This window comes from Phyllobates terribilis, unplaced genomic scaffold (assembly GCF_046119375.1).
Source record: "Phyllobates terribilis strain yellow unplaced genomic scaffold, ASM4611937v1 Scaffold_3__8_contigs__length_932513732, whole genome shotgun sequence".
NCBI lineage: Eukaryota > Metazoa > Chordata > Amphibia > Anura > Dendrobatidae > Phyllobates > Phyllobates terribilis.
The window spans coordinates 662231261-662256855 of record NW_027362763.1 but is presented as its reverse complement, the minus strand read 5'-3'; the positions used below and the strand labels follow the sequence as shown (position 1 = coordinate 662256855).

Here is a 25595-nt window from a genome sequence, read left to right as displayed (position 1 = left end):
CAGTAGCTATAAGAAACAAGCAGAAAGCCGCGCTGACGCCCTAAGCAATCAGACAAGAGACATGGACACAGCAGGTACTGGAGCAAAGAGTGCAGCATGGACTGACAGGTAAGATTGCGGTCTTGCATGGTGGGAAGTCGTGCACCATGCAAGCACGCTGCCAGGGATGCTACAATTACTAGGGGAGACACAGACCTCACATCTAGCCTATATTACTGGGAGAGACACACAGACCTCACATCCAGCCTATATTACTGGGGGAGACACACAAATCTCACATCCAGCCTATATTACTGAAAGAGACACACAGACCTCACATCCAGCCTATATTACTGGGAGAGACGCACAGACCTCACATCCAGCCTATATTACTGGGGGAGACACACAGATCTCACATCCAGCCTATATTACTGGGGGAGACACACAGAGCTCACATCCAGCCTATATTACTGGGAGAGACACACAGACCTCACATCCAGTCTATATTACTGGGAGACACACACAGACCTCACATCCAGCCTATATTGCTTGGGGAGATGCACAGAGCTCACATCCAGCCTATATTACTGGGAGAGACACACAGACCTCACATCCAGCCTATATTACTGGAAGAGACACAGACCTCACATCCAGTCTATATTACTAGAAGAGACACAGACCTCACATCCAGTCTATATTACTGGGAGAGACACACAGACCTCACATCCAGCCTATATTACTGAGAGAGACGCACAGACCTCACATCCAGCCTATATTACTGGGGGAGACACACAAATCTCACATCCAGCCTATATTACTGAAAGAGACACACAGACCTCACATCCAGTCTATATTACTGGGAGAGACACACAGACCTCACATCCAGCCTATATTACTGAGAGAGACACACAGACCTCACATCCAGCCTATATTACTGAGAGAGACACACAGACCTCACATCCAGTCTATATTACTGGGAGAGACACACAGACCTCACATCCAGCCTATATTACTGAGAGAGACACACAGACCTCACATCCAGCCTATATTACTGGGGGAGACACACAGACCTCACATCCAGCCTATATTACTCGGAGAGACACACAGAGCTCACATCCAGCCTATATTACTGGGAGAGACACACAGACCTCACATCCAGCCTATATTACTGGGAGAAACAAACAGACCTCACATCCAGCCTATATTACTGGGGGAAACATACAGACCTCACATCCAGCCTATATTACTGGAAGAGACACACAGACCTCACATCCAGCCTATATTACTGGAAGAGACACACAGAGCTCACATACAGTCTATATTACTGGGAGACACACACAGACCTCACATCCAGCCTACATTACTGGAAGAGACACACAGACCTCATATCCAGCCTATATTACTGGGAGAGACACACAGATCTCACATCCAGCCTATATTACTGAAAGAGACACACCGACCTCACATCCAGCCTATATTACTGGGAGAGACGCACAGAGCTCACATCCAGCCTATATTACTGGGAGAGACACACAGACCTCACATCCAGCCTACATTACTGGGGGAGACACACAGACCTCACATCCAGCCTACATTACTGGGGGAGACACATAGACCTCACATCCAGCCTATATTACTGGGAGAGACACACAGAGCTCACATACAGTCTATATTACTGGGAGACACACACAGACCTCACATCCAGCCTACATTACTGGGGGAGACACACAGACCTCACATCCAGCCTACATTACTGGGGGAGACACATAGACCTCACATCCAGCCTATATTACTGGGAGAGACACACAGATCTCACATCCAGCCTATATAACTGAAAGAGACAGACCTCACATCCAGCCTATATTACTGGTAGAGACACACAGACCTCACATCTAGCCTATATTACTGGGAGAGAGACACAGACCTCACATCCAGCCTATATTACTGGGGGAGACACACAGATCTCACATCCAGCCTATATTACTGAAAGAGACACACAGACCTCACATCCAGCCTATATTACTGGGAGAGACGCACAGACCTCACATCCAGCCTATATTACTGGGGGAGACACACAGATCTCACATCCAGCCTATATTACTGGGGGAGACACACAGAGCTCACATCCAGCCTATATTACTGGGAGAGACACACAAACCTCACATCCAGCCTATATTACTGGTGGAAACACACAGACCTCACATCCAGCCTATATTACTGGGAGAGACACCCAGAGCTCACATCCAGCCTACATTGCTTGGGGAAATGCACAGAACTCACATCCAGCCTATATTACTGGGAGAGACACACAGACCTCACATCCAGCCTATATTATTGGAAGAGACACAGACCTCACATCCAGTCTATATTACTGGGAGAGACACACCGACCTCACATCCAGCCTATATTACTGAGAGAGACGCACAGACCTCACATCCAGCCTATATTACTGGGGGAGACACACAGACCTCACATCCAGCCTATATTACTGGGAGAGACACACAGACCTCACATCCAGCCTATATTACTGGGAGAGACACACAGACCTCACATCCAGCCTACATTACTGGGGGAGACACACAGACCTCACATCCAGCCTACATTACTGGGGGAGACACACAGACCTCACATCCAGCCTACATTACTGGGGGAGACACACAGACCTCACATCCAGCCTATATTACTGGGAGAGACACATAGACCTCACATCCAGCCTATATTACTGGGAGAGACACACAGACCTTACATCCAGCCTATATTACTGGGAGAGACACACATACCTCACATCCAGCCTAAATTACTGGGAGATACACACAGATCTCACATCCAGTCTATATTACTGGGGGAGACACACAGACCTCATATCCAGCCTATATTATTGGGAGAGAGACACAGAACTCACATCCAGCCTATTTTACTGGGAGAGACACGGATACCTCACATCCAGCCTATATTACTGGGAGAGACACACAGAGCTCACATCCAGTCTATATTACTGGGGGAGACACACAGACCTCACATCCAGCCTATATTACTGGAAGAGACACAGACCTCACATCCAGTCTATATTACTGGGAGAGACACACAGACCTCACATCCAGCCTATATTACTGAGAGAGACGCACAGACCTCACATCCAGCCTATATTACTGGGGGAGACACACAGACCTCACATCCAGCCTATATTACTGGGAGAGACACACAGAGCTCACATCCAGCCTATATTACTCGGAGAGACACACAGACCTCACATCCAGCCTACATTACTGGGGGAGACACACAGACCTCACATCCAGCCTATATTACTGGGAGAGACACACAGACCTCACATCCAGCCTATATTACTGGGAGAGACACACAGACCCCACATCCAGCCTATATTACTGGGATAGACACACAGACCTCACATCCAGCCTATATTACCTGGAGAGACACACAGACCTCACATCCCGCCTATATTACTCTAGGAGACTCAGACCTCACATCAAGTCTATATTACTGGGAGATACGCACAGACCTCACATCCAGCCTATATTACTGGGAGAGACACACAGACCTCACATCCCGCCTATATTACTGGGAGAGACACACAGACCTCACATCCAGCCTATATTACTGGGAGAGACACACAGACCTCACATCCAGCCTATATTACTGGGAGAGACACACAGACCTCACATCCCGCCTATATTACTGGGAGAGACACACAGACCTCACATCCAGCCTATATTACTGGGAAAGACCTACAGACCTCACATCCAGCCTATATTACTGGGAGAGAAACACAGACCTCACATCCAGCCTATATTACTGGAAGAGATACACAGACCTCACATCCAACTTATATTACTGGGAGAGACACACAGACCTCACATCCAGCCTATATTACTGGAAGAGACACAGACCTCACATCCAGTCTATATTACTGGGAGAGACACACAGACCTCACATCCAGCCTATATTACTGAGAGAGACGCACAGACCTCACATCCCGCCTATATTACTGGGAGAGACACACAGACCTCACACCCAGCCTATATTACTGGGAAAGACCTACAGACCTCACATCCAGCCTATATTACTGGGAGAGAAACACAGACCTTACATCCAGCCTATATTACTGGAAGAGACACACAGACCTCACATCCAGCCTATATTACTTGGAGAGACACACAGAGCTCACATCCAGCCTATGTTACTGGGAGATGCACAGACCTCACATCCAGCCTATATTACTGGGAATAATGCCCCATATTCTTCTTTGATGGTAACAGTATTATGTGCGTCCCTATAACAGTAATACATTTTAAGTGCCCACTTAACATTTAATAATGTCCCCTGAGTCACCCCATTTCAACTCCTATACACAGTATGATGGGCCCACAGCTCCCTTATATACAGTAGGATAAACCCACATCTTTCCTAAACACAGTGTGATGAGCCCACAGCTCCCTCTATATACAGTATAATGCCCCCACATCTCTCCTATAGACAGTATGCTGTGCCCACACCTCCCCTACACACAATATTATAGACGATCAGCTCCCCTATACACAATATGATTTGCCCACAGCTCCCCTATACACAGCATGATGAGCCCACAGTTCCCCTATACACAGTTTGATGAGCCCACAGCTCTCCTACACAGTTTGCTGTGCAAACACTTCCCCTATACACAGTATGATAGACCAACAGCTCCGCTATACACAGTATAATGTGCATACAGCTCCCCTGTACACAGTATGTTGCTTCTCTTTACATAGTATGATGTTCCCACTGCTCCATCAAATCACAGTATAATGATCCCCAGAGAAGCCTCACTCTGTATAATGGCCCCACATTGGCTCCCACGCTGTATAATGGCCCCCCACATTATCTCCCACACTGTATAATGGCCCCCCCACATTATCTCCCACGCTGTATGATGGCCCTCCACATTATCTCCCACGCTGTATGATGGCCCCACATTATCTCCCACGCTGTATAATGGCCTCCCACATTATCTCCCACGCTGTATAATGGCCCCCCACATTATCTCCCACGCTGTATAATGGCCCCACATTATCTCCCACGCTGTATAATGGCCCCCCACATTATCTCCCATGCTGTATAATGGCCCCCCACATTATCTCCCACGCTGTATGATGGCCCCCCACATTGTCTCCCACGCTGTATAATGGCCCCACATTATCTCCCACGCTGTATAATGGCCCCCACATTATCTCCCACGTGGTATAATGACCCCCACATTATCTCCCACGCTGTATAATGGCCCCCCACATTATCTCCCACGTGGTATAATGGCCCCCACATTATCTCCCACACTGTATAATGGCCCCCCACATTATCTCCCACGCTGTATGATGGCCCCCCACATTATCTCCCACGCTGTATAATGGCCCCCACATTATCTCCCACACTGTATAATGGCCCCCCACATTATCTCCCACACTGTTTAATGGCCCCCCACATTATCTCCCACGCTGTACGATGACCCCCACATTATCTCCCAAGCTGTATAATGGCCCCACATTATCTCCCATGCTGTATAATGGCCCCACATTATCTCCCACGCTGTATGATGGCCCCCCACATTATCTCCCAAGCTGTATAATGGCCCCACATTATCTCCCATGCTGTATAATGGCCCCACATTATCTCCCATGCTGTATAATGGCCCCCCACATTATCTCCCACGCTGTATGATGGCCCCCCACATTATCTCCCACGCTGTATAATGGCCCCACATTATCTCCCATGCTGTATAATGGCCCCACATTATCTCCCATGCTGTATAATGGCCCCCCACATTATCTCCCACGCTGTATGATGGCCCCCCACATTATCTCCCACGCTGTATAATGGCCCCACATTATCTCCCATGCTGTATAATGGCCCCACATTATCTCCCATGCTGTATAATGGCCCCCCACATTATCTCCCACGCTGTATGATGGCCCCCCACATTATCTCCTACGTTGTATAATGGCCCCACATTATCTCCCAAGCTGTATAATGGCCCCACATTATCTCCTATGCTGTATAATGGCCCCACATTATCTCCCACGCTGTATGATGGCCCCCCACATTATCTCCCAAGCTGTATAATGGCCCCACATTATCTCCCATGCTGTATAATGGCCCCACATTATCTCCCATGCTGTATAATGGCCCCCACATTATCTCCCACGCTGTATGATGGCCCCCCACATTATCTCCTACGTTGTATAATGGCCCCACATTATCTCCCACGCTGTATAATGGCCCCACATTATCTCCCACGCTGTATAATGGCCCCACATTATCTCCCATGCTGTATAATGGCCCCACATTATCTCCCTTGCTGTATAATGACCCCACATTATCTCCTACGTTGTATAATGGCCCCACATTATCTCCCTTGCTGTATAATGACCCCACATTATCTCCTACGTTGTATAATGGCCCCACATTATCTCCCATGCTGTATAATGGCCCCACATTATCTCCCACGCTGTATGATGGCCCCCCACATTATCTCCTACGTTGTATAATGGCCCCACATTATCTCCTACGTTGTATAATGGCCCCACATTATCTCCCATGCTGTATAATGGCCCCACATTATCTCCCATGCTGTATAATGGCCCCCCACATTATCTCCCACGCTGTATGATGGCCCCCCACATTATCTCCTACGTTGTATAATGGCCCCACATTATCTCCCACGCTGTATAATGGCCCCACATTATCTCCCACGCTGTATAATGGCCCCACATTATCTCCCATGCTGTATAATGGCCCCACATTATCTCCCTTGCTGTATAATGACCCCACAGTAGCTCCAACACTGTATATTGACCTCCATATTTGCCCATACTGTGTATTAAGGTCATAACATTAGCTCCCACACTGTATGATTGCCCCCACAATGTATAAGGGCCCCCACAGTAGTCCCTACAATGTATAAGGGGGTCCCCATATGCCCCCAGAGTTACCCCGCTAATTTTGAACCAAATAAAAAACCTCATATCCTCCCCTAATCCACGACGCTGACCACCACGCTGTCATCTCACCGGTGCACACACAGGACGAGTCCCAGCATGGCGCGATGACGTCACCACGGTGGGTCTCTGAAGTCCTGTGCGTGTGCTGGCGTCTTGGCCAGTTCTGTAGACTTCAGGCTTAAAGTGACCTGCGGTCTATAGAAAGGAGAGCGGCAGTGAAGGGGGCTCATGTATCCCCCCGCTACCGCAGAGCTTAACCGTACCAGCGCGCTGCGCACACCGATATGGTTAACAGCAGTGTAGCTCCGGGTGGTCCCCTCTGAGCGTAGGGCCTGGGGCAACCGTACCCTCCGCCTCCCGGTAGCTACACTTCTCCCCAGTGCCCAACACTACTGCTGCCCAAACCCAATGTGCAGATGCCAAACTTCCACCATTTTGCCCAATCACTGAGGTGACATTTTGCAATAACGATTTGTGTTCGTCCTCATCAGTCTGACATGCCGATGGCAGGAAGGTTTATACAAAGTGTCCGACATAAGCCGACACATAGTGGACGATTCTCCCAGACGCATTGCAGCCGTTTACATTGATCACCAGTGGTATTATACAGTGGCTGGGATTTCTGGCACCTGTAGTGTTTCTTCTCCTGCGTCACATTACAGATTCCCAATCAGTTATATCACACTCAGACCAGATCCCTAAATAAATACAGATCCCAGTCCCTAATCTCCTCGTTCTTCTTTATTTCCTGTACCGCTGCAGACAGTCCCAATACTGATCCGGTGTGAGGAGATTGTCTGCAGCGACCCTGGAAGTGACGAGCGCTGCAGGAATGAGGAGGTGAGTGTGGCATCTGAATACGACACCCGGGAGATCCGCGAGGTTTCTTCATTTTCCGGATATTCTGGAAGATTTCGAGACTCTGCCTATCAGTGTCCCCGGAGAACCACCTGGTGAATAATCCCGCTGATAGTGGAGGACGATTTCTGGAGTCATCACTTCGGGGGACATCAGCGCGGGGGACATCAGCGTGGGGCCGCGGTGTAAGATTAGCGCAAGTATCACACGTCTTATGTGATGTCGATATACTCATCTTACAGAGGTTTTCTATTGCACGCCAAGGTGCACGGCCTGTCGTCCCGCCATCTATAAAGTCATGTATTACAGTCAAATCTGGCGAGTTAATGGCGCCGTTTTTCTTTGTATCTCGGACATGACAGGCCAATCATTTTTTATAATTTCGCAGTCACAGAAAATTCAAAGGAGGAACACATTATGTCAGTATGATAAACGCCGCGCTCTCACTCCCCATGTAGAATCTGTAAGTAGAAGCATCATTCTTCTACTGACTGAATTATACTCCAGAGCTGCACTCACTATTTTGCCGGCTTTAAAGCTGAATCCGGTCAGTATTTCTTGGTTAGGTGCCTCTGCAGACTTTGCTTTATTTTGGGAGGAATCTTCTCATTAGACACTGTACTGTCATCTGATTTTAGAAGCTATACTATATATCAACTCAGCTTTTAGGCCTTTGTCTGTTCTGGACGTATATTTATAAAAAAAATTTTAACAAATTCAGCACTCATCTTTATCTGATCCCCACTCGTTAAAAGGTCACTTATTGTCCCTTAGACATTCGCCCTGGAAGGAGGTGGAACCCGGCAGACATTACTCAATTTATACTGTAGTGTGGGCCCCCGGCAGCATTAATCAGCTGCTTCAGAACCGGCCCAGGGAGCATATGCCCCTCTGCCCCCCTGGTCCAGCCCACAGTCCTAGGGGGCATATGCCCTCTGCCCCCCTGGTCCAGCCACAGTCCTAGGGGGCATATGCCCCTCTGCCCCCCTGGTCCAGCCCACAGTCCTAGGGGGCATATGCCCCTCTGCCCCCCCGGCCCAGCCCACAATCCTAGGGGGCATATGCCCCTCTTCCCCCCTGGCCCAGCACACAGTCCCAGGGGGAATATGCCCCTCTGCCCCCTAGCCCACCATCTCAGGAAGAATATGCCCCTCTTGCCCCCCGGCCCAGCCCGCCCCTGTAAATAACAATATTATAACACTATTAATACTGCACCCCTGTATATATTCCCCCTGGTGTTCTGTACTAAATATTCTGTGATGATACATAATAAGACTCAGATACACGGCTGCTAGATATTAATTGAATTTTTTAATAGCTTCATACAAGATATCACATGTATAAGTTCCGAAAAGTCGTGTGGGGCAATAGTCAAGTGGCCCTGATAATGATGATGATGGGCCCTGGACTCACGGAGAGTTGTCCGTCAACGCTCAGGAGAGGAAAAACCCCCGGTGGAGGAAACCTCTAGGGAACCATGGCTGAGGACTGCCCTTCCCCTGGGCGGTGGTGGATCATGGCAGCCTGTGCCGTAGATCGAGGCGGATGCAGCAGAAGATTCAATTATTCTGTGATCACATCTGACTGCAGAAAGTGATGAGAACAGAGACCGAGCCCGGAATCTGCCTCGTCCTGAAGTGCGGCTCCTCTGCTCCTGACATGGCGGCCGCCACATCATTAACTATCGTCACCGCCATCCACACCCCGTCTTCAATGTGGGACCCCAGCTCAGTTATAGTGATCTGCAGAAAGATAAAACGAACCTGATTATGGAGCAGCCGAATATTACATATCAGAGACGTGAATGCGATTTACTCCCAGTCACTGCCGCTCAGTACACTCCTCTTACCTGGATTATATTTGGTCCATGGTGATGACAGAAATACCGACACTTGTTATAGCCGCTCCGTGCTCTTTCTGAAATAAGAAGTAAAAACAATAAAGATCAGGTGCCCCCAGTAATGGCAGCACGCCCCCCCAACCCCATCATATTCATTGTGATGTCATCGAGGAGATAGTGACATCAAAGTTCCATGTACATTGTGACATCACAGCCATAACCTAGGTAAGAACAAGATGAACAAATACTATCCATTAGTTGAAGACGTTTTATAAACCCTTTAAACAAGGTACTTACGTATTGAGGGTTTGGTGAGGGCGTCCAATGCAATCTATCTCTGGGCCTGGATGTGATGGCTGGATTTACTCGCTTTGTGCTTTTTCTAAAACAAAAAGGCTAAATCAATGAAGATCAGATGCCCCCAATAATGGCTGCACACCCTCCATCATATTTATACATTCTCTATATTGAGAGTATTATGGAAAGTCCATGGTTACTTACTGGTGTAGACTAGTCTGTGGCCCTGGGTCGTGTCCGGTTGAAGGTTGGGGCGATCTCATGGACCGTCATGGACTCTACATGCCGTTTATAGACATGGAGTCACTTCCTGTTCTTTTTGGGAAATGCACTGATCCTGCCGTTCTGCAGGCAGGATATTAGATGATTCCTCATCAACCGATGCCGGAACTCTGCTCTGGGTTCGCCGCCATCTGCCATAAGCTCGTAGGCAAACGCTATGGCGAATAAGCCACAGTCATAGTAGTTCTTCTGCTGATCCACATCGATAAATGTCAGATGTTTCAGGGGCTCTTCGACCACTTCCCTGTACATGTTGATAATCTGTTCACGGATGGATTGAGACAGATTTCCAGAGTTCATGCTGTCCGCCACAAAGATTTGGCCATTTTTGTAGCAGGTGGTTAGCCAGTGCACCCTCTCCTCATCATAGTGGATTTGTACGGCATTCTTCAGTACACTGTACCCTGGCACTAGAAGAGCGCAGGGGGGCTGCAGGCCATCAAAACCCTCAAACTGACTCTGCAGCAGGTCCTGGGCCATGATGACAATCTCATAATCCAGGAAGCCTTCCTCCCCTTTGCTCAGCAGGATGGTTAACTGCTCTGGAGACAGGTTGTCCTCCTGGTCACCTATATCAGGCATATCCACTTGTGGGGTCTCCATCTCCGGGGTTACCTCTCTGAGTAGATCAGAAAGGTTTTCTGTAGCAGCTCTCTTGGCCGGTGGCAGCATCTCGGGCTGACTGTCCTCGGAGGTTGGTGCTTTTCTTTTTAGATTATCCCTGGGTCTTGTTTGTTGCTGCCCCTCGTGTGCACCTTGTGCACATACTGGATCGGCAAGATCCTCTCCACTTTCTGCAATGCTGGATGTGGAGTCAGTATCAACTACAATGTAGGTTGGGTTCTTCTCACCGCTGTCTTGGCTGATGACGTGGTCTTTACGTTTTCTCATAGCAACTGACCTGAAGCGCCTGACTGCTGTAATGGTGGCAGATTTCGTGGCCTGGAAGGAATCCTTCAGCAGTGTTCTCCATTTGCGATGGGATTTCCTGAATCGGGTCAGAAGGCTAAAGCCAATTGACTTGCAGGAAGAGAGAGCCTTGACCAGCAGCCGCTGGCCATAACGGGGACGTCCATGAATCCTCATGATGGCGTCGCTTTCTTTCTCCTTCTTTCTCCTTCGTATTTCTATAGCTTTGTGTATCCAATAGGGAGTCACACAAAAGACAGCCCCGGCTCTGCGCTCAGGCATTCTATACACTTTGCTCCCATTGTGATGTCATAGAGCAGATGATGACACCAGAGTTCCATGTAGATGATGACATCACAGCTCCAGGCCCAGCTGCTAAGGGCCACCAGTATGATTGATGGTGGCTCTACAGCTATATACCGTTATTATCTGACCTTTTTTCACAAATTTCCAGCCACATTCTGCATAAAATGGTATGAGGAGGCGCTTCTGTGTGCAGTTATATCTCCACTGAAGTATATGGGGGGGATTGATGGACCGCCATTCCCCCGATAGGTGAAGATACCAGAGGCGGCATTTATGGCATTTGCAGTAAAGGTTAAGTGCCCCTTAATGTGGCCGAAGCGTTGACGTGCATTCAGAGGTTGGTGCAAGAGAAGTAACTTTCTTTCCATATGTTACAGAGAATAAGACGCCCACAATATCAATGAAGAAAACTTGATACTTTTTATCGATGTTGTGATCATAGTGAACATTTTTATTTCTGAAACAATCCAAATAATTTTTGGAAACTTCAGTTTATAACTTTTTTTTTGTTATGGAAATGTTATGAAATAGACAAAAATGACAAAAAAATAATATTTTTTTCATTGATTTCTAAAACTCTCGCTAAAATATATATTTTGGGATAAACCCTTGGAGAAAAACTCAAGCTTTATAGTTGTTTTGTGGAATAAAGTCTTTCCTGAATACTGACTTTGGTTACATTTATTTCCCAATGTGATTATGAAGCTTTTCCACATCGTTATTATTCTTTGTATTTCCTATTATATTTGGGTGGTATACCTGCACTCCAGCCATGGGGTGATATAAGGGAATGTGTTTAATATGTGTCCACGCCATTTGGGTCACTTTTAGGATCTATCTGGCAATAAAAGCCGCCATCCTCCTGACATTCTTCACACTCTTCATCGCTCGGATGGTGACATCTCTCGCCTGAGTTCACATTGAACTTTTACTTCCAGCAACAAGCAAAACCGACATTGACCAGGAGAAACCTTCAGTCACGAGACAGACGGAGTAAACGCGGATCATCAGACGACGTTGCACCGTGCACGTATGGCGGATCTAACTCATTATGCCGTCTGCCATGTACAGAAGCCGGAAACCTAGGACAAAATTGCTTTTAGCCAAAAATAAATGCATTCATGTAGAAAATCTCCCCAAATTGTCCAAAACTATTACATAGAATGGCGTAGAAGGGAGGAGGGGAGAGGAAATGTAGAAAGCTTACCACGTTGTCGATTTCAAAACCGTATGTCAGCCGGAATCCATCCTGAGGGTGCCGCACCCATTGGTGATCACAAGCAAATGAAAAAGAAAAGGGAAATCCACTGGCACATTCAACAGGAAATAGTTAAAAATTGTTCTTTATTGAAGAAAAAAACTAAAACATGCTAAAATGAAACCTCAGAAACCTGACGCGTTTCTGGTGTATACAGCACCCTTATTCATAGGACGACTGAGGCAACATGTAACAGATCAGACTTTATACCAAACTTGCAGTAAATGAGCAAAAACTATAGGTGGAGCTCAAATCAGTGCTGCAGGGGAAGTTGCAAACAATACAGGTGACGAGCATAAGATAATAAATGTAGTGCAATGAATAATAAATAATTCATAAAGCACACCCAACATGGCAATAATACTCTGAATGGACAAATATAATTGCAATAATAATTCACATAATGGCAACCAATGGAAGCTGCAATTCAGCAGTCAGTGTCACACAGGATAAAATCAGATACACAGACAGGCAGCCAGTAACACAAAGAATGGAATCCGGTGCAAAAATCGACAAACGGCATTACAGAGCCTAGCAATCGGTGTCTCAACATCACTAATAAACAAGCAGTATCAGAAAAAATAATCACAATCACTAATAAACAAAAAATAGGTCATTTTTGAAATTCATGCCCCGGGGATATTTAGTGTCCAGGGTCAATATCCAGTGGGCTTCTCTTATAGTTAATTGTTTCTGCCCCCCCCCCCGGAATGGAATGATCAACTTTTTCAATCCCAAAATAAGATAAACAGGAAAGATCTCCTCCATGCAATGTGCTACAATGTTTAGCTGCCCCAGAATAACCAGAGTTACCGCTGCTGATTGATACCAATCTGCTCAGCGATCCTTTTTTTGGGTTTACGTGTGGTGTAACCTTCATATTGTAAATTGCAGATTTTGCAATGTGTGCAGTAGATTACATGACTGGTCTCACAATTAATGAATGTTTTGATAGAATGTGACGCACCCTCAGAGGAGCTGAAAGTGTTTCTTATTATCCGCATACTGACATACATTGCATCTGCTCAATGCACATCTGTAAAAACCCGTAGCTGAAAGCCAAGATGAGGGGGGTGTTACATTGCGCGTCAGGCTGGGCGATAGCATATCCCCAAGTGATCGGCCTCTTTTAGCTCCCACCTGACAGCCACCATCTAGAATTGTACGGAGGCGGTTGTCTTGATTTACCACTGGTAAATATTTCTGGATAATGCCCTTAATAGTATGAAACTGATTGCTGAAGGCAGTGGAAAAAAACAATGGTAAAGGGAGAAACCGATTTTAGTGTTTTCCCTGTACCATATAAAAAATTATCACGTGAAATATTATGCACTTTTTCAAATGCTTGATTCACTCTGGACCTATTGTATCATCTATCTTTCAGCCTGTTCTTAATAGTTTTACTCTCCTTAACAAAAACCTCTTCACTAGAATAAATCCTTCTAGCTCTGATAAATTCCCCCTTAGGGATAGCATTGGTAACAAGCCTCAGGTGTGAACTGGAGGCTAAAAGAATGGTATTTCCAGCAGTGTCTTTCCTATATAAAGATGAATCAACCCTATTGGTGGTAAGGTTATTACCATGAAAAACCGCGAAAATGAGTATAAATGGCATAAAACAGCAAAGTTTATTAATCGATTAAAAATGTACAAAATGTAGAGACAGTGGATGAATATTGGATCAAAAGAGGAAAAACCCCCGTAACATCTTCAAAACCCCTCATATATATGTGTTACAAGGTACAATGTGTCCAGATGAAATCCACAGGGGGAGGAGTAGAGAGGGAGAAAAGAGAAGAGGGGAAAGAGCAGACAGGAGTACACGTGGAAGGTGGAACCAAAAGGAGAGTATAAAGTCACAGTCAGATAAACAGAATAAGATAACCCTTAAATTTAATTCCCAAAAGGGAGACCGTAGTAATAAGTAGATCAGGGCACTCACCGAGCTGATTGGTAACTCTCACCAATGTATAGGGCACAGGGAGGCGAACAATGGACATCCACTAGGGGCCTCGACGCGCGTTTCGTGTTTAGCTTTATCAAGAGGCTTTTCTCCCTCTCTACTCCTCCCCTTGTGGATTTCATCTGGACACATTGTACCTTGCAACACATATATATGAGGGGTTTTGAAGATGTTACGGGGTTTTTTCCTCTTTTGATCCAATATTCATCCACTGTCTCTACATTTGTATGTATTTATACATGTTTTGTATAATTTTAATCGATTAATAAACTTTGCTGTTTTATGCCATTTATACTCATTTTCGCGGTTTTTCATTCTGTTCCTTGAGTAGGCAATTTTTCACTCACGACTATGAGTGGTGAACTGGTCCGTGTTCTCACCACTGACTCGTGAGTTCTCTAATATGTTGGCCCAAGTGTTTTTCTAAGGTTATTGCCATGTAACATAATATCCAAAAAAGGAGTATTAGTAGTTAGATGACTACATGTGAACCGAACATTGCAATTGTTAGAATTCAAATATAGAACAAAATCAGAATATGTGGACTCGCTCCCCTTCCAAACCAGGAGTACGTCATCCACATATCTACCAAACCATACCAAAGATGAAATGAAAGGATTGTTAGTAGAAAAAATATATATTTCCTCCCACCAAGCCATGAAGAGAATAGCGAGTGAAGGCGAGAATTTCGAACCCAGAAGATTGGAGACGCTACCCCATGAGAGACAGAAAACACCGACATCATCGCTAGATAAAAATCTCCAGAGCGTTATTGTTTGTGTTGTCATCTGCGCAAATTGATGTCCTAGCTAAAGGATTAAATTTTGTTCCGTCACATAATTTCAATTTATTGCAAACCATCAGGGATGTCAATCGTTTTACACGTCTACTTACGGTCAAGAGACATTTTTTCAATGAGCAACATTATTTTTCACCCACTGATGAGACTGATATTATTCATGAACAAACTCATGATGCATCCCTTACAGTTTCGGAACAAATTTCCCTATTAACCTTGTCTTCATTACAGGACACTGACCAGCTGTCGGATAAACCAGCAGATGACGATATTTGCGTCACTTCGTCTAATCCATCGTATGATCCTTTACAATCGAGAGTTCCCTCCTTGGATCTTTTTCAATCTTTGGTTAAAAGAGATCTTAGGAAGTTATATGCTGATACTCGTGAAATCCACTTTAATAGTAACTTTGATAAATCCCAGTCTGATTCTGTTAAAGATCTATAACACAATCCACACCTGACAAGGGAGGATGTGTTGTTGTGCTGGATACGGATCTATATTGTACAATGTTTTTTTCTATTCTAAATGATACTGACACTTATTTGAGGTTAAAGTCCGATCCCACAATTGCTTTTAAATCGGCATTGTCTGAGTGTTTAGATGAGGGCGTCAGGCTTGGTATTCTTAATTCTAAGCTATATAAATGGCTAATCCCTGAATTTCCTATTATTCCTATTTTTCATAGTTTGCCCAAGATTCATAAAGGGGTTTTTCCATCCCCTTTAAGACCCATAATAGCGGGCATAGGGTACCTAAATGAAAATCTCAGTGAATGGATAGTTATCTCCAGCCCCTTATAAACCAGGACTCCGGGTTATTTGAAGGATACCTACGCAGTTTTGAAGGTTTTTGACAACTTTGCTTGGCATTCAGATTATTTCTTTGCGACGTGTGATGTAATAAACTTGTATTCTCCCATTCCTCACACCACAGCCGTGGTAGCCGTGAAATATCGTTTGGACTATTATAGTGCTTATTCGTTACCTCTCAAGCAGTTCATTTTATTGTCACTTGATTATTTACTTCAGCATCATTTTTTTGCGTTTCAGTCAAAATTTTTCCTTCAGAAGTTGGGAGCCCCAATGGGTTTGAGATTCTCGCCTTCACTCGCTATTCTCTTCATGGCTTGGTGGGAGGAAATATATATTTTTTCTACCAATAATCCTTTTATTTCATCTTTGGTATGGTTTGGTAGATATGTGGATGACGTACTCCTGGTCTGGAAGGGGAGCGAGTCCACATATTCTGATTTTATTCTATATTTGAATTCTTACAATTGCAATGTTCGGTTCACATGTAGTCATCTAACTACTAATACTCCTTTTTTGGATATTATGTTACATGGTAATAACCTTACCACCAATAGGGTTGATTCATCAGTATATAGAAAAGACACTGCTGGAAATACCATTCTTTTAGCCTCCAGTTCACACCCTAGGCATGTTACGAATGCTATCCCTAAGGGGGAATTTATTAGAGCTAGAAGGATTTGTTCTAGCGAAGGGGTTTTTGTTAAGGAAAGTAAAACTATTAAGAACAGGCTGAAAGATAGATGATACAATAGGTCCAGAGTGAATCAAGTATTTCATAAAGTGCATAATATTTCACGTGATAATTTTTTATATGGTACAGGGAAAACACTAAAATCGGTTTCTCCCTTTACCATTGTTTTTTTCCACTGCCTTCAGCAATCAGTTTCATACTATTAAGGGCATTATCCAGAAATATTTACCAGTGGTAAATCAAGACAACCGCCTCAGTACAATTCTAGATGGTGGTTGTGAGGCGGTAGCTAAAAGAGGCCGATCACTTGGGGATATGCTATCGCCCAGCCTGACGCGCAATGTAACACCCCCCTCATCTTGGCTTTCAGCTACGGGTTTTTACAGATGTGCATTGAGCAGATGCAATGTATGTCAGTATGCGGATAATAAGAAACACTTTCAGCTCCTCTGAGGGTGCGTCACATTCTATCAAAACATTCATTAATTGTGAAACCAGTCATGTAATCTACTGCACACATTGCAAAATCTGCAATATACAATATGTAGGTTACACCATGTGGCACCCTGCTACAACAGGTACCACAGGACCCAGGGTGCATGGATGGACTTCTCCACAAGAGGCCTGCATTACATACAAACACTTCCACCCTTCCACCTCACACCACCAGAGGGAGCCCGGTAGGGATATATAAATGGAGGGTGGAGCCAGCCAATCAGTTTAGAGATCAGTCAGACAGAGTCAGAGAGTCTGAGAGCGTGCTGACGCTAAGAGCAGCGAAGACGCATCACGTCTGCTGCTGGGTTCTGAGGGCCCCGAGTGTGGCCGAAGGCAAGAGGAGAAAGGAGAGAGGAGTTGAGGGGGCAGAGGAGCATCATAGGCTCACCCCGATATACAAACCGGACACCGGGTCTTCGCCTACAGCAGGGGTCCTCAAACTTTTTAAACAGGGGGCCAGTTCACGGTCCCTCAGACCATTGGAGGGCCGGAATACAGTTTTAAAAAAAAACTATGAACAAATTCCTATGCACACTGCACATATCTTATTTTGAAGTAAAAAAACAATACAGGAACAAATACAATATTTAAAATGAAGAACAAGTAAAGTTAAATCAACCGGTATTTCAATAGGTAGGTAACTGTACCCAATAGGCAGCATAGGTCCTCAATAGGCAGGTAAATGTCCCCAATAGGCAGGTAAATGTCCCCAATAGGCAGCATAGGTCCTCAATAGGCAGGCTGTTTCCCCCTTATAATGCCCTATGCAGGCTGTTCCCCCTTATTATGCCCCATGCAGGATTTCTCTTTCTCCCACCATATAATGCCCCGTGCAAGATATCACTCCCCTGTCTTTATAATGCCCCATTCAGGATGTCACCCCCCCATATAATGCCTCATTCAGGATGTCACCCCCCCCCCATATAATGACACATGCAGGATATCACTCCCCTGTCTTTATAATGCCCCATGCAGCACGTCACCTACCCATATAATGCCCCATGCTGGATGTCACCCCTAATATTATTCCCCATGCAGGATGTCACCCCCCCATATAATGACCCATGCAGGATATCACTCCCCTGTCTTTATAATGCCCCATGCAGCACGTCACCTCCCTATATAATGCCCCATGCTGGATGTCACCCCCCATATAATGCCCCATGCAGCATGTCACCCCCACATATAATGCCCCATTCAGGATGTCACCCCCCCCCATATAATGACCCATGCAGGATATCACTCCCCTGTCTTTATAATGCCCCATGCAGCACGTCACCTCCCCATATAATGCCCCATGCTGGATGTCACCCCCCATATAATGCCCCATGCAGCATGTCACCCCCCCATATAATGACCCATGCTGGATGTCACCCCCCATATAATGCCCCATGCAGCATGTCACCCCTCCCATATAATGACCCATGCAGGATATCACTCCCCTGTCTTTATAATGCCCCATTGAGGATGTCACCCCCCCATATAATGCCCCATGCTGGATGTCACCCCCCATATAATGCCCCATGCTGGATGTCACCCCCCATATAATGCCCCATGCAGCATGTCACCCCATGTCACCACCCCCATATGATGCCCCATGCTGGATGTCACCCCCCCATATAATGCCCCATTCAGGATGTCACCCCCCCCCATATAATGCCCTATTCAGGATGTCACCCTCCCCCCCATATAATGCCCCATTCAGGATGTCACCCCCCCCCCATATAATGCCACATGCAGGATGTCACCCCTAATATTATGTCCCATGCCTCCATACATTAAAAAAAAAAAATCCAATACTCACCTCCCTCCTTGCCCGCTGCCGCTGCTCTACTCTGGTCTGGACTCCAGCGTCTCCGGCATTGTCCCTCTCTGCGCTCCCTGTGACGACACTCGGGAGGGCGCGGTGTAAAAACGTCACCACATCCTCTGACCTGAGAAGTCACAGGGAGCGCAGACCAGGAAGACAGCGGCTCTGCGAAGGCACGGGGAGAGGTAAGTATCGGGCTGCCGGAGCTCTGAGAAAGCGGGGGGAAGGGCGGGCGCTCTCCTCTGCCCACAGCTCGGCGGGCCGGATAAAAGTCCTCCGCGGGCCGCATGTGGCCCGCGGGCCGTAATTTGTGGACCCCTGGCCTACAGGGTCCTTTATACCCAGTAGGGATCACCGGCATTCCAGGAGGACTACAAGTCCCTGGCAGACCTGAAGCTAGACCCATTACAGGACCAGGAACCACGAAGGCCCCAGCGTTACCAGGGATAGTGGTTGCCAGCAGAAGGTCCTACTCCCGAGCCACAGGTGAAGGAACAGCACGACACATAAGCTAGGCCCAGTTGCAGGCTGGCCAGAAGCATACATAGAGGCAGACACGGACCAGGAGGCCTTATACCCGCTCACTGGGGAGAAGTCCTGAAGTGCACCCACCCTACTGAGTACCCTGGACCGTACCTGACATCCGCACCAGTAAAGGTATTGAAGCGAATCCCCTGTCTCTGTCAGTTACTCCTGCTGCACCATCCGCCTGCACTAAAAGTCCCAGCATCACCACCCACCAAACTTCATACTGCCCCGGGGGCCCGCTCCATCTGTGGGGAGCAGAAACACCTTAGCTGCCATCCCATCACCCCCCCGGAGGTCTGCAGCAGTGCTGGTAAACCTTACCAGGTACCACAGGTGGCGTCACAAACTGTTTATTTATTTTTATCCAAGTTCCAATCCCCCTTTTTGGTTGACCGCCCTGGGTCACGGACCGGGCCAGCCACTGTGATCTATCCCCCACCAGCATCCAAAGGCCCGGCTGCCGAGTACCCCATTGCTCTGGGGGCGCGACAACTTCTGGCGTCACGAACAGGATTGTGTGCCCGTTTCCACTGGGTACTGTGCGCCTTAAAAGACTGTAACACTTACTGTGGTGTAGATTTACCGCCATTCCCGAGGTTTCCCGCTATTATCCGCCATTTTCCTGTTGCCGCGCGGGAAGAAGAGGGGCGTAATCGCGGGAATCGGAGAGGAGTAACCGCTGTGAGCGCGCGAAGCCCAGGCCCCGAGGGAGACGAAAGGTCCTGGAAGGAGACCGTCGCATGCAGAGCTGCGGCCTACCCGATCCAAGTAAAGAAGTTAGGCTACGTTTACTAGGGGGGAGCAACCATGGCCGACGACCAGCAAGCCGCCGGAGCACCGGTTAACGCTCCTGATGCTCAACTTGCGCCCGGCGCTGCACAGGCCGGAGCAGTCGCCCCACCAGCAGGGGTCGTGACTCCGTTGATAACCATGGCCCTGCCGTATATCCCTGGAGCAAAATGGCTTCCCCAGTATGACGGCAAACCAGACACCCTGTCTGGGTTCAAGAGAAAAATATGGGGTGTACTGGACATGTATTCTATGACTGGTAAGCAGAGAGCCGCTGTTGTGCTGGGACAATTGACTGGTGCTGCAGAGCGGGAAATTGAAACCTGGCCAGCTGCAGACCAGGAATCAGTATCCATTATCTTTAAGAGACTGCAAACTGTCTTTGAAAACTGCACTGAGACAGATCTCCAGATGAGGTTCTACCACTGTGCCCAGAAACCTGAGGACAGTATCCGGGACTATGCCTGGCACTTACAGGAAGCCTTGCGGGCCCTGAAACAGGTTAGTCCAGCCAGCATACAAGATGAGAATAAAATGCTGACAGAACAATTCATCCGGGGTTTGAGGTCCCAGGAGGAGAGTAGAGCCGTACGGTGGTGGGCCTTAGATCATCCAAATGCCACCTTTGACACCCTGAAAGACATGGCTATTAAGGGTCTACAGCCCCTGGAAACATCAGGGACTGCTATCCAGCGTTACCAGGGTGGGGCCACCCTAGTGGCCGCAGCACCCACTGCTCCTTCATTGACGGCTGAAACAAAGATGCAAACAGTGCCACCTAGCGAGCTGGACAACGTGCGCTCTGAAGTGCGTCAGCTGAGTAAAACCCTGGCCACTGTCCTGAGCACCCTGCAGCTACAGACGGAGCCCGAGTCGGAAGGAAGGATCCTACTCGCCGACAGTCCTGAGGATGTCCCCTGGATGAGGAGAAGAAGGAGGACAATGCCACCCCAGAGGAGGACAACGCCACCCCGTGGGAGGACTAACGACCAACGTCGCCCTCCAGGAGACTTCATCTGCTACCGCTGCCACAAGGCAGGCCACACCGCGCGGGACTGTCCTTTAAATGGGCCGACACCCAGGAGTAAATCAACCAGGCCCATCATGCTGGTACCACCGGTTCGTAGGAGGAAGGCCTTTCCTGTCCATCGTGCTGGACGGCATAGCAACACCTGCGTTACTGGACACTGGCTCACAGGTAACCATCATACCTTATGTCCTCTACAAAAGGTACTGGTCCATAGATGAACTCCACCCGCCAGCCCCGAACCTCTCTGTGTATGCCTTCAATGGCCTTCCTCCTAACCTAGTAGGGGTTAAGGACGTGACAGTGAAGGTGGGGCGAGTGGACCAAGGACTGATTGTCATAGAATCTAACCCTGATGATACAGACTTGTATATGATACTTGGTACAAATATTGTTGGTAACTGTTTGGGAGAAGTGTTGTTTTTACTCCAACAGATTGCTGACACCGCCAAACCAGGGCAGAGGAAGGTGCTCCAGAGAGAGATTCGAGCCCTCCTGTACCAGCAACAGGTAAAGCTAACAGGTGGTGAGATTGGTAATGTACGGGTGACAGACCCCATAGACATTGTGATTCCCCCAATGAGTGAGATGCTGATTTGGTGTAGAGCAGCAATAGGTCTGAAGGGACAGAACTACCAGGCGGTAGTGGAGCCCATTAGCTCAGAGAACAGACCTACACTCCTAACTGCTAGAGGGGTAGTTGATGTACGCAATGGGAGGGTATCCGTACGCCTGCTAAATTGTGGGGAGGAGGAAGTCAAATTGCCAAGATACTCCACTGTTGCCAGATTGTATACTGTGGATAATGATGCCATACACACAGTGGAATCCTTGACCCCACCAGATACAGTGGAGGACAATGACTCCGAAGCTCAGGTGGTGGATTGGTGTCAACAGCTCCATGTGGGGACTGACGCCACTCCTGTCCATCAGAAACATGGTGTTTACAGAGTGGTTCAGGAATATGAACAAGTGTTTAGTAAACACCCACTTGACTTTGGAAGGGTTAAAGGGGTACAACACCACATACCCACCGGTAACCATCCACTCATTAAGGAGTGTTACAGACCCGTACCACCAGCACATTATCAGCAAGCCAAGAAAATGTTACACGACATGATTATATAGACAGATTAATCGCATAACACATAAAGATGCATACCCTTTGCCCCGTATAGAGGAATCCCTGGCTGCACTCAAATCTGCCAATTACTTCTCTACACTGGATCTCACTAGCGGGTATTGGCAAGTCTCTGTTGCTGAGGAAGTCCGGGAGAAGACAGCCTTCACCACCCCGATGGAATTATGCGAGTTCAACTGTATGGCGTTTGGACTCTGCAATGCACCCGGAACGTTCCAGAGGTTGAGGAGTGTTGCTTGGGACACCAGAACTTTGAGACAGTGCTGCTGTACCAGGATGACGTTGTCGTGTACTCGAGGACATATGAGGACCATCTGAAGCACCTGGCGGAGATATTTGAAGCATTGTCCCGGTATGGGATGAAACTAAAGCCTTCTAAATGCCACTTGCTCAAGCAGAAGGTTCAGTACCTGGGGCACGTAGTCAGCTCAGAGGGAGTAGCACCAGACCCGGAGAAGGTCACTGCCATCTAGAAGTGGCCTGACCGAGAAGCATCAAAGAAGTATGTCAATTTCTGGGACTGGTCGGGTACTACAGGAGGTTCATAAAGGACTATACCAAAAAGGTAGCACCACAAGACCTCCTGGTAGGACAGTCCAAAAGAGGAAAGAGTCCCCCATTCCAGTGGGGCAAAGAACAGGCAGAATCCTTTGCAGTAATGAAGGAAATCCTGACTGGTGAAGAAATCCTGGCTTACCCTGACTACAGCCAGCCTTTCCTGCTGTACACCGACGCCAGCAACGAGGGACTGGGAGCTGTGTTGTCCCAGAAACAAAATGGAAGAGAGAAGGTAATTGCTTATACCAGCAGGAAGCTACGCCCTACCTAGAGGAACCCGGAGAATTACAGCTCCTTCAAGCTGGATTTCCTGGCCTTGGTCTGGGCTATCACTGAAAGGTTCAAGCATTACCTAGCCTCAATGAAATTTACAGCCTTTACTGACAACAATCCCTTGACACACCTGGAGACAGCCAGGTTGGGAGTCATGGTACAGCGTTGGGTGGCCAGACTGTCAAATTATCAGTTCACCATCAAGTACCGGGCAGGTCACAAGAACACCAATGCTGATGCCCTGTCAAGGATGCCTCACCAGTCAGACACCGACGATGAAGTGGATGATTTAGAGGAACTTGAATTACCTGCTTTCCACCGAAGCGGAGTGGTCCATGAGCAACACGTCACCAGAAGACGTCAGGGAAGGACGCTGAATCCTCTACCCCACCACAGTTGGAAGGAGACCCAGGACAGTGACCCGGTTGTCAGCCTTATCAAAAGACTGATCACCCAGGAAGGTTCTCACCTGGAGAAGGATGCTCCCCCACAAGCCAAACACCTGTGGAATGAAAGAAGACGGCTGTTCATCTACAGAGAGAAGCTGTGCAGAAGATATGTCAACCCCAAGACCCATGAAATGGTGTGGCAGATCGTTGTACCCAGGACGGATATCCAGATGGTGTTAGAGGCCTACCACGATCAAGCAGGTCACTTTGGCTGGAAGAAGCTGGAAACCCTGCTGAAGGACCGGTTTTATTGGGTTGGACTGCGGTGTTCCATAGAAAGGTGGTGCCGGAATTGTGGGCCCTGTAGCCTCAGAAGAAAAGACTACGACAGCCAGAAAGCACCCTTGCAGTCCCTCAAGACTACCCAGCCCCTGGAGATCGTAGCTCTGGATCACGTCAAGCTATCACCCAGCAGGTCAGGCTATTCCTATGCACTGACCATGGTGGATCACTATTCCCGGTTCCTGGTGGTAGCCCCTGTCAAGGATCTGACAGCAGAGACCGCAGCAAGAACGTTCCAAGCCTACTTCTGCAGGCCCCATGGATACCCGGACAAAGTGCTGACGGATCAAGGCCCTGCCTTTGAAGCCGAGCTGTTCAAAGAATTCTGTCATCTGTATGGGTGCAAGAAGATCCGGACTACGCCGAACCACCCTCAGACCAATGGTTTGTGTGAGAAAATGAACAACATCGTCATAGACCTGCTGAAAACCTTACCCTTGGAAGAAAGGAACCAGTGGCCAGACAAACTACCTGACCTAGTAGATCTGTACAATCACATACCTGTGAGTTCTACTAATTGTACCCCAGCGTACCTCATGAGAGCAAGACCCGGAAAGTTGCCCATGGACCTGGAACTCGGAGTGGTAGGACCTGCTGCAGATATGTCCACTGAAGACTGGGATACAAATCAGCAAGAGCAGTACAGGAGAGTACAGGCCTGTGTCGAAGACAGTCTGAACAGAGTAAGGAAAAGACAGGAAGAACAGTACAATAAACATGCACCAGTAGAACCCTTGGCACCTGGAGAGATAGTGCTAAAGCGGAAGAGAAGAGGTCACAAGCTCGATGACCAGTGGGAAAGAGAGCCCTACACAGTGCTAAACTCCAGATTTGATAACAGTAAAACCTGCCTGATTAGCAAAGATGGAGGTAAAACAACTGCAACAGTCTCAAGAGACCATCTGAAAGTGTGCCCAGGTCTACTGAAGACAACAGAGGAAGAAGAAGTACCTCCTATAGCACCGGAAGAACCCAAGGAAGAAGTGCTTCACACAGTTCTAGGAGATTTCCCTGCGGACTGGCCTCAACTCGATGGAGCAGTTATAGTACCGGTGATACACTTCTATCAACAACCAGAAGAACCTGTGAGCACCCTAGAAGAATCTGCTCAGGAACAGGAAGAGTCCCCAGTAAGAGGAGGATCACTCGTTGAAGCAGAGCCTGAAGGCCCAGTAAGCAGTGCACTTGCCAGTCCCATAGAGAAATTAAGGCAGTACTATAATCTACCAGCACGTACACCTGCTAGATTAACAGAGA

At 47.5% G+C, this 25595-nt stretch overlaps 2 protein-coding genes across 4 annotated transcripts in view; both read right to left on the bottom strand.

The window, feature by feature from the left end:
* Positions 1-9173: 9173 nt before the first annotated feature.
* On the bottom strand, positions 9174-12025 carry LOC141257303 (uncharacterized). Its single transcript, XM_073671728.1, has 3 exons — positions 9961-12025; positions 9673-9740; positions 9174-9565 (listed from the first exon to the last, which is right to left on the bottom strand). Exon 1 carries the CDS (start codon positions 11431-11433, stop codon positions 10264-10266), a length of 1170 nt encoding a protein of 389 aa, XP_073527829.1. The 5' UTR covers positions 11434-12025; the 3' UTR covers positions 9174-9565; positions 9673-9740; positions 9961-10263.
* The window catches only part of DAAM2 (dishevelled associated activator of morphogenesis 2), a 683500-nt gene continuing 667884 nt past the window's right edge, over positions 9980-25595 (bottom strand). Inside the window, exons 26-27 of one of the 3 annotated variants that reach the window (XM_073671725.1) lie at positions 12665-12706; positions 9980-10045 (exon numbers count right to left, since the gene is read on the bottom strand). In XM_073671725.1, the coding sequence (XP_073527826.1) occupies positions 9995-10045; positions 12665-12706 (93 nt within the window). In that variant the 3' untranslated portion in view covers positions 9980-9994. The other 2 variants (XM_073671726.1, XM_073671724.1) reach the window with 2 other exon arrangements.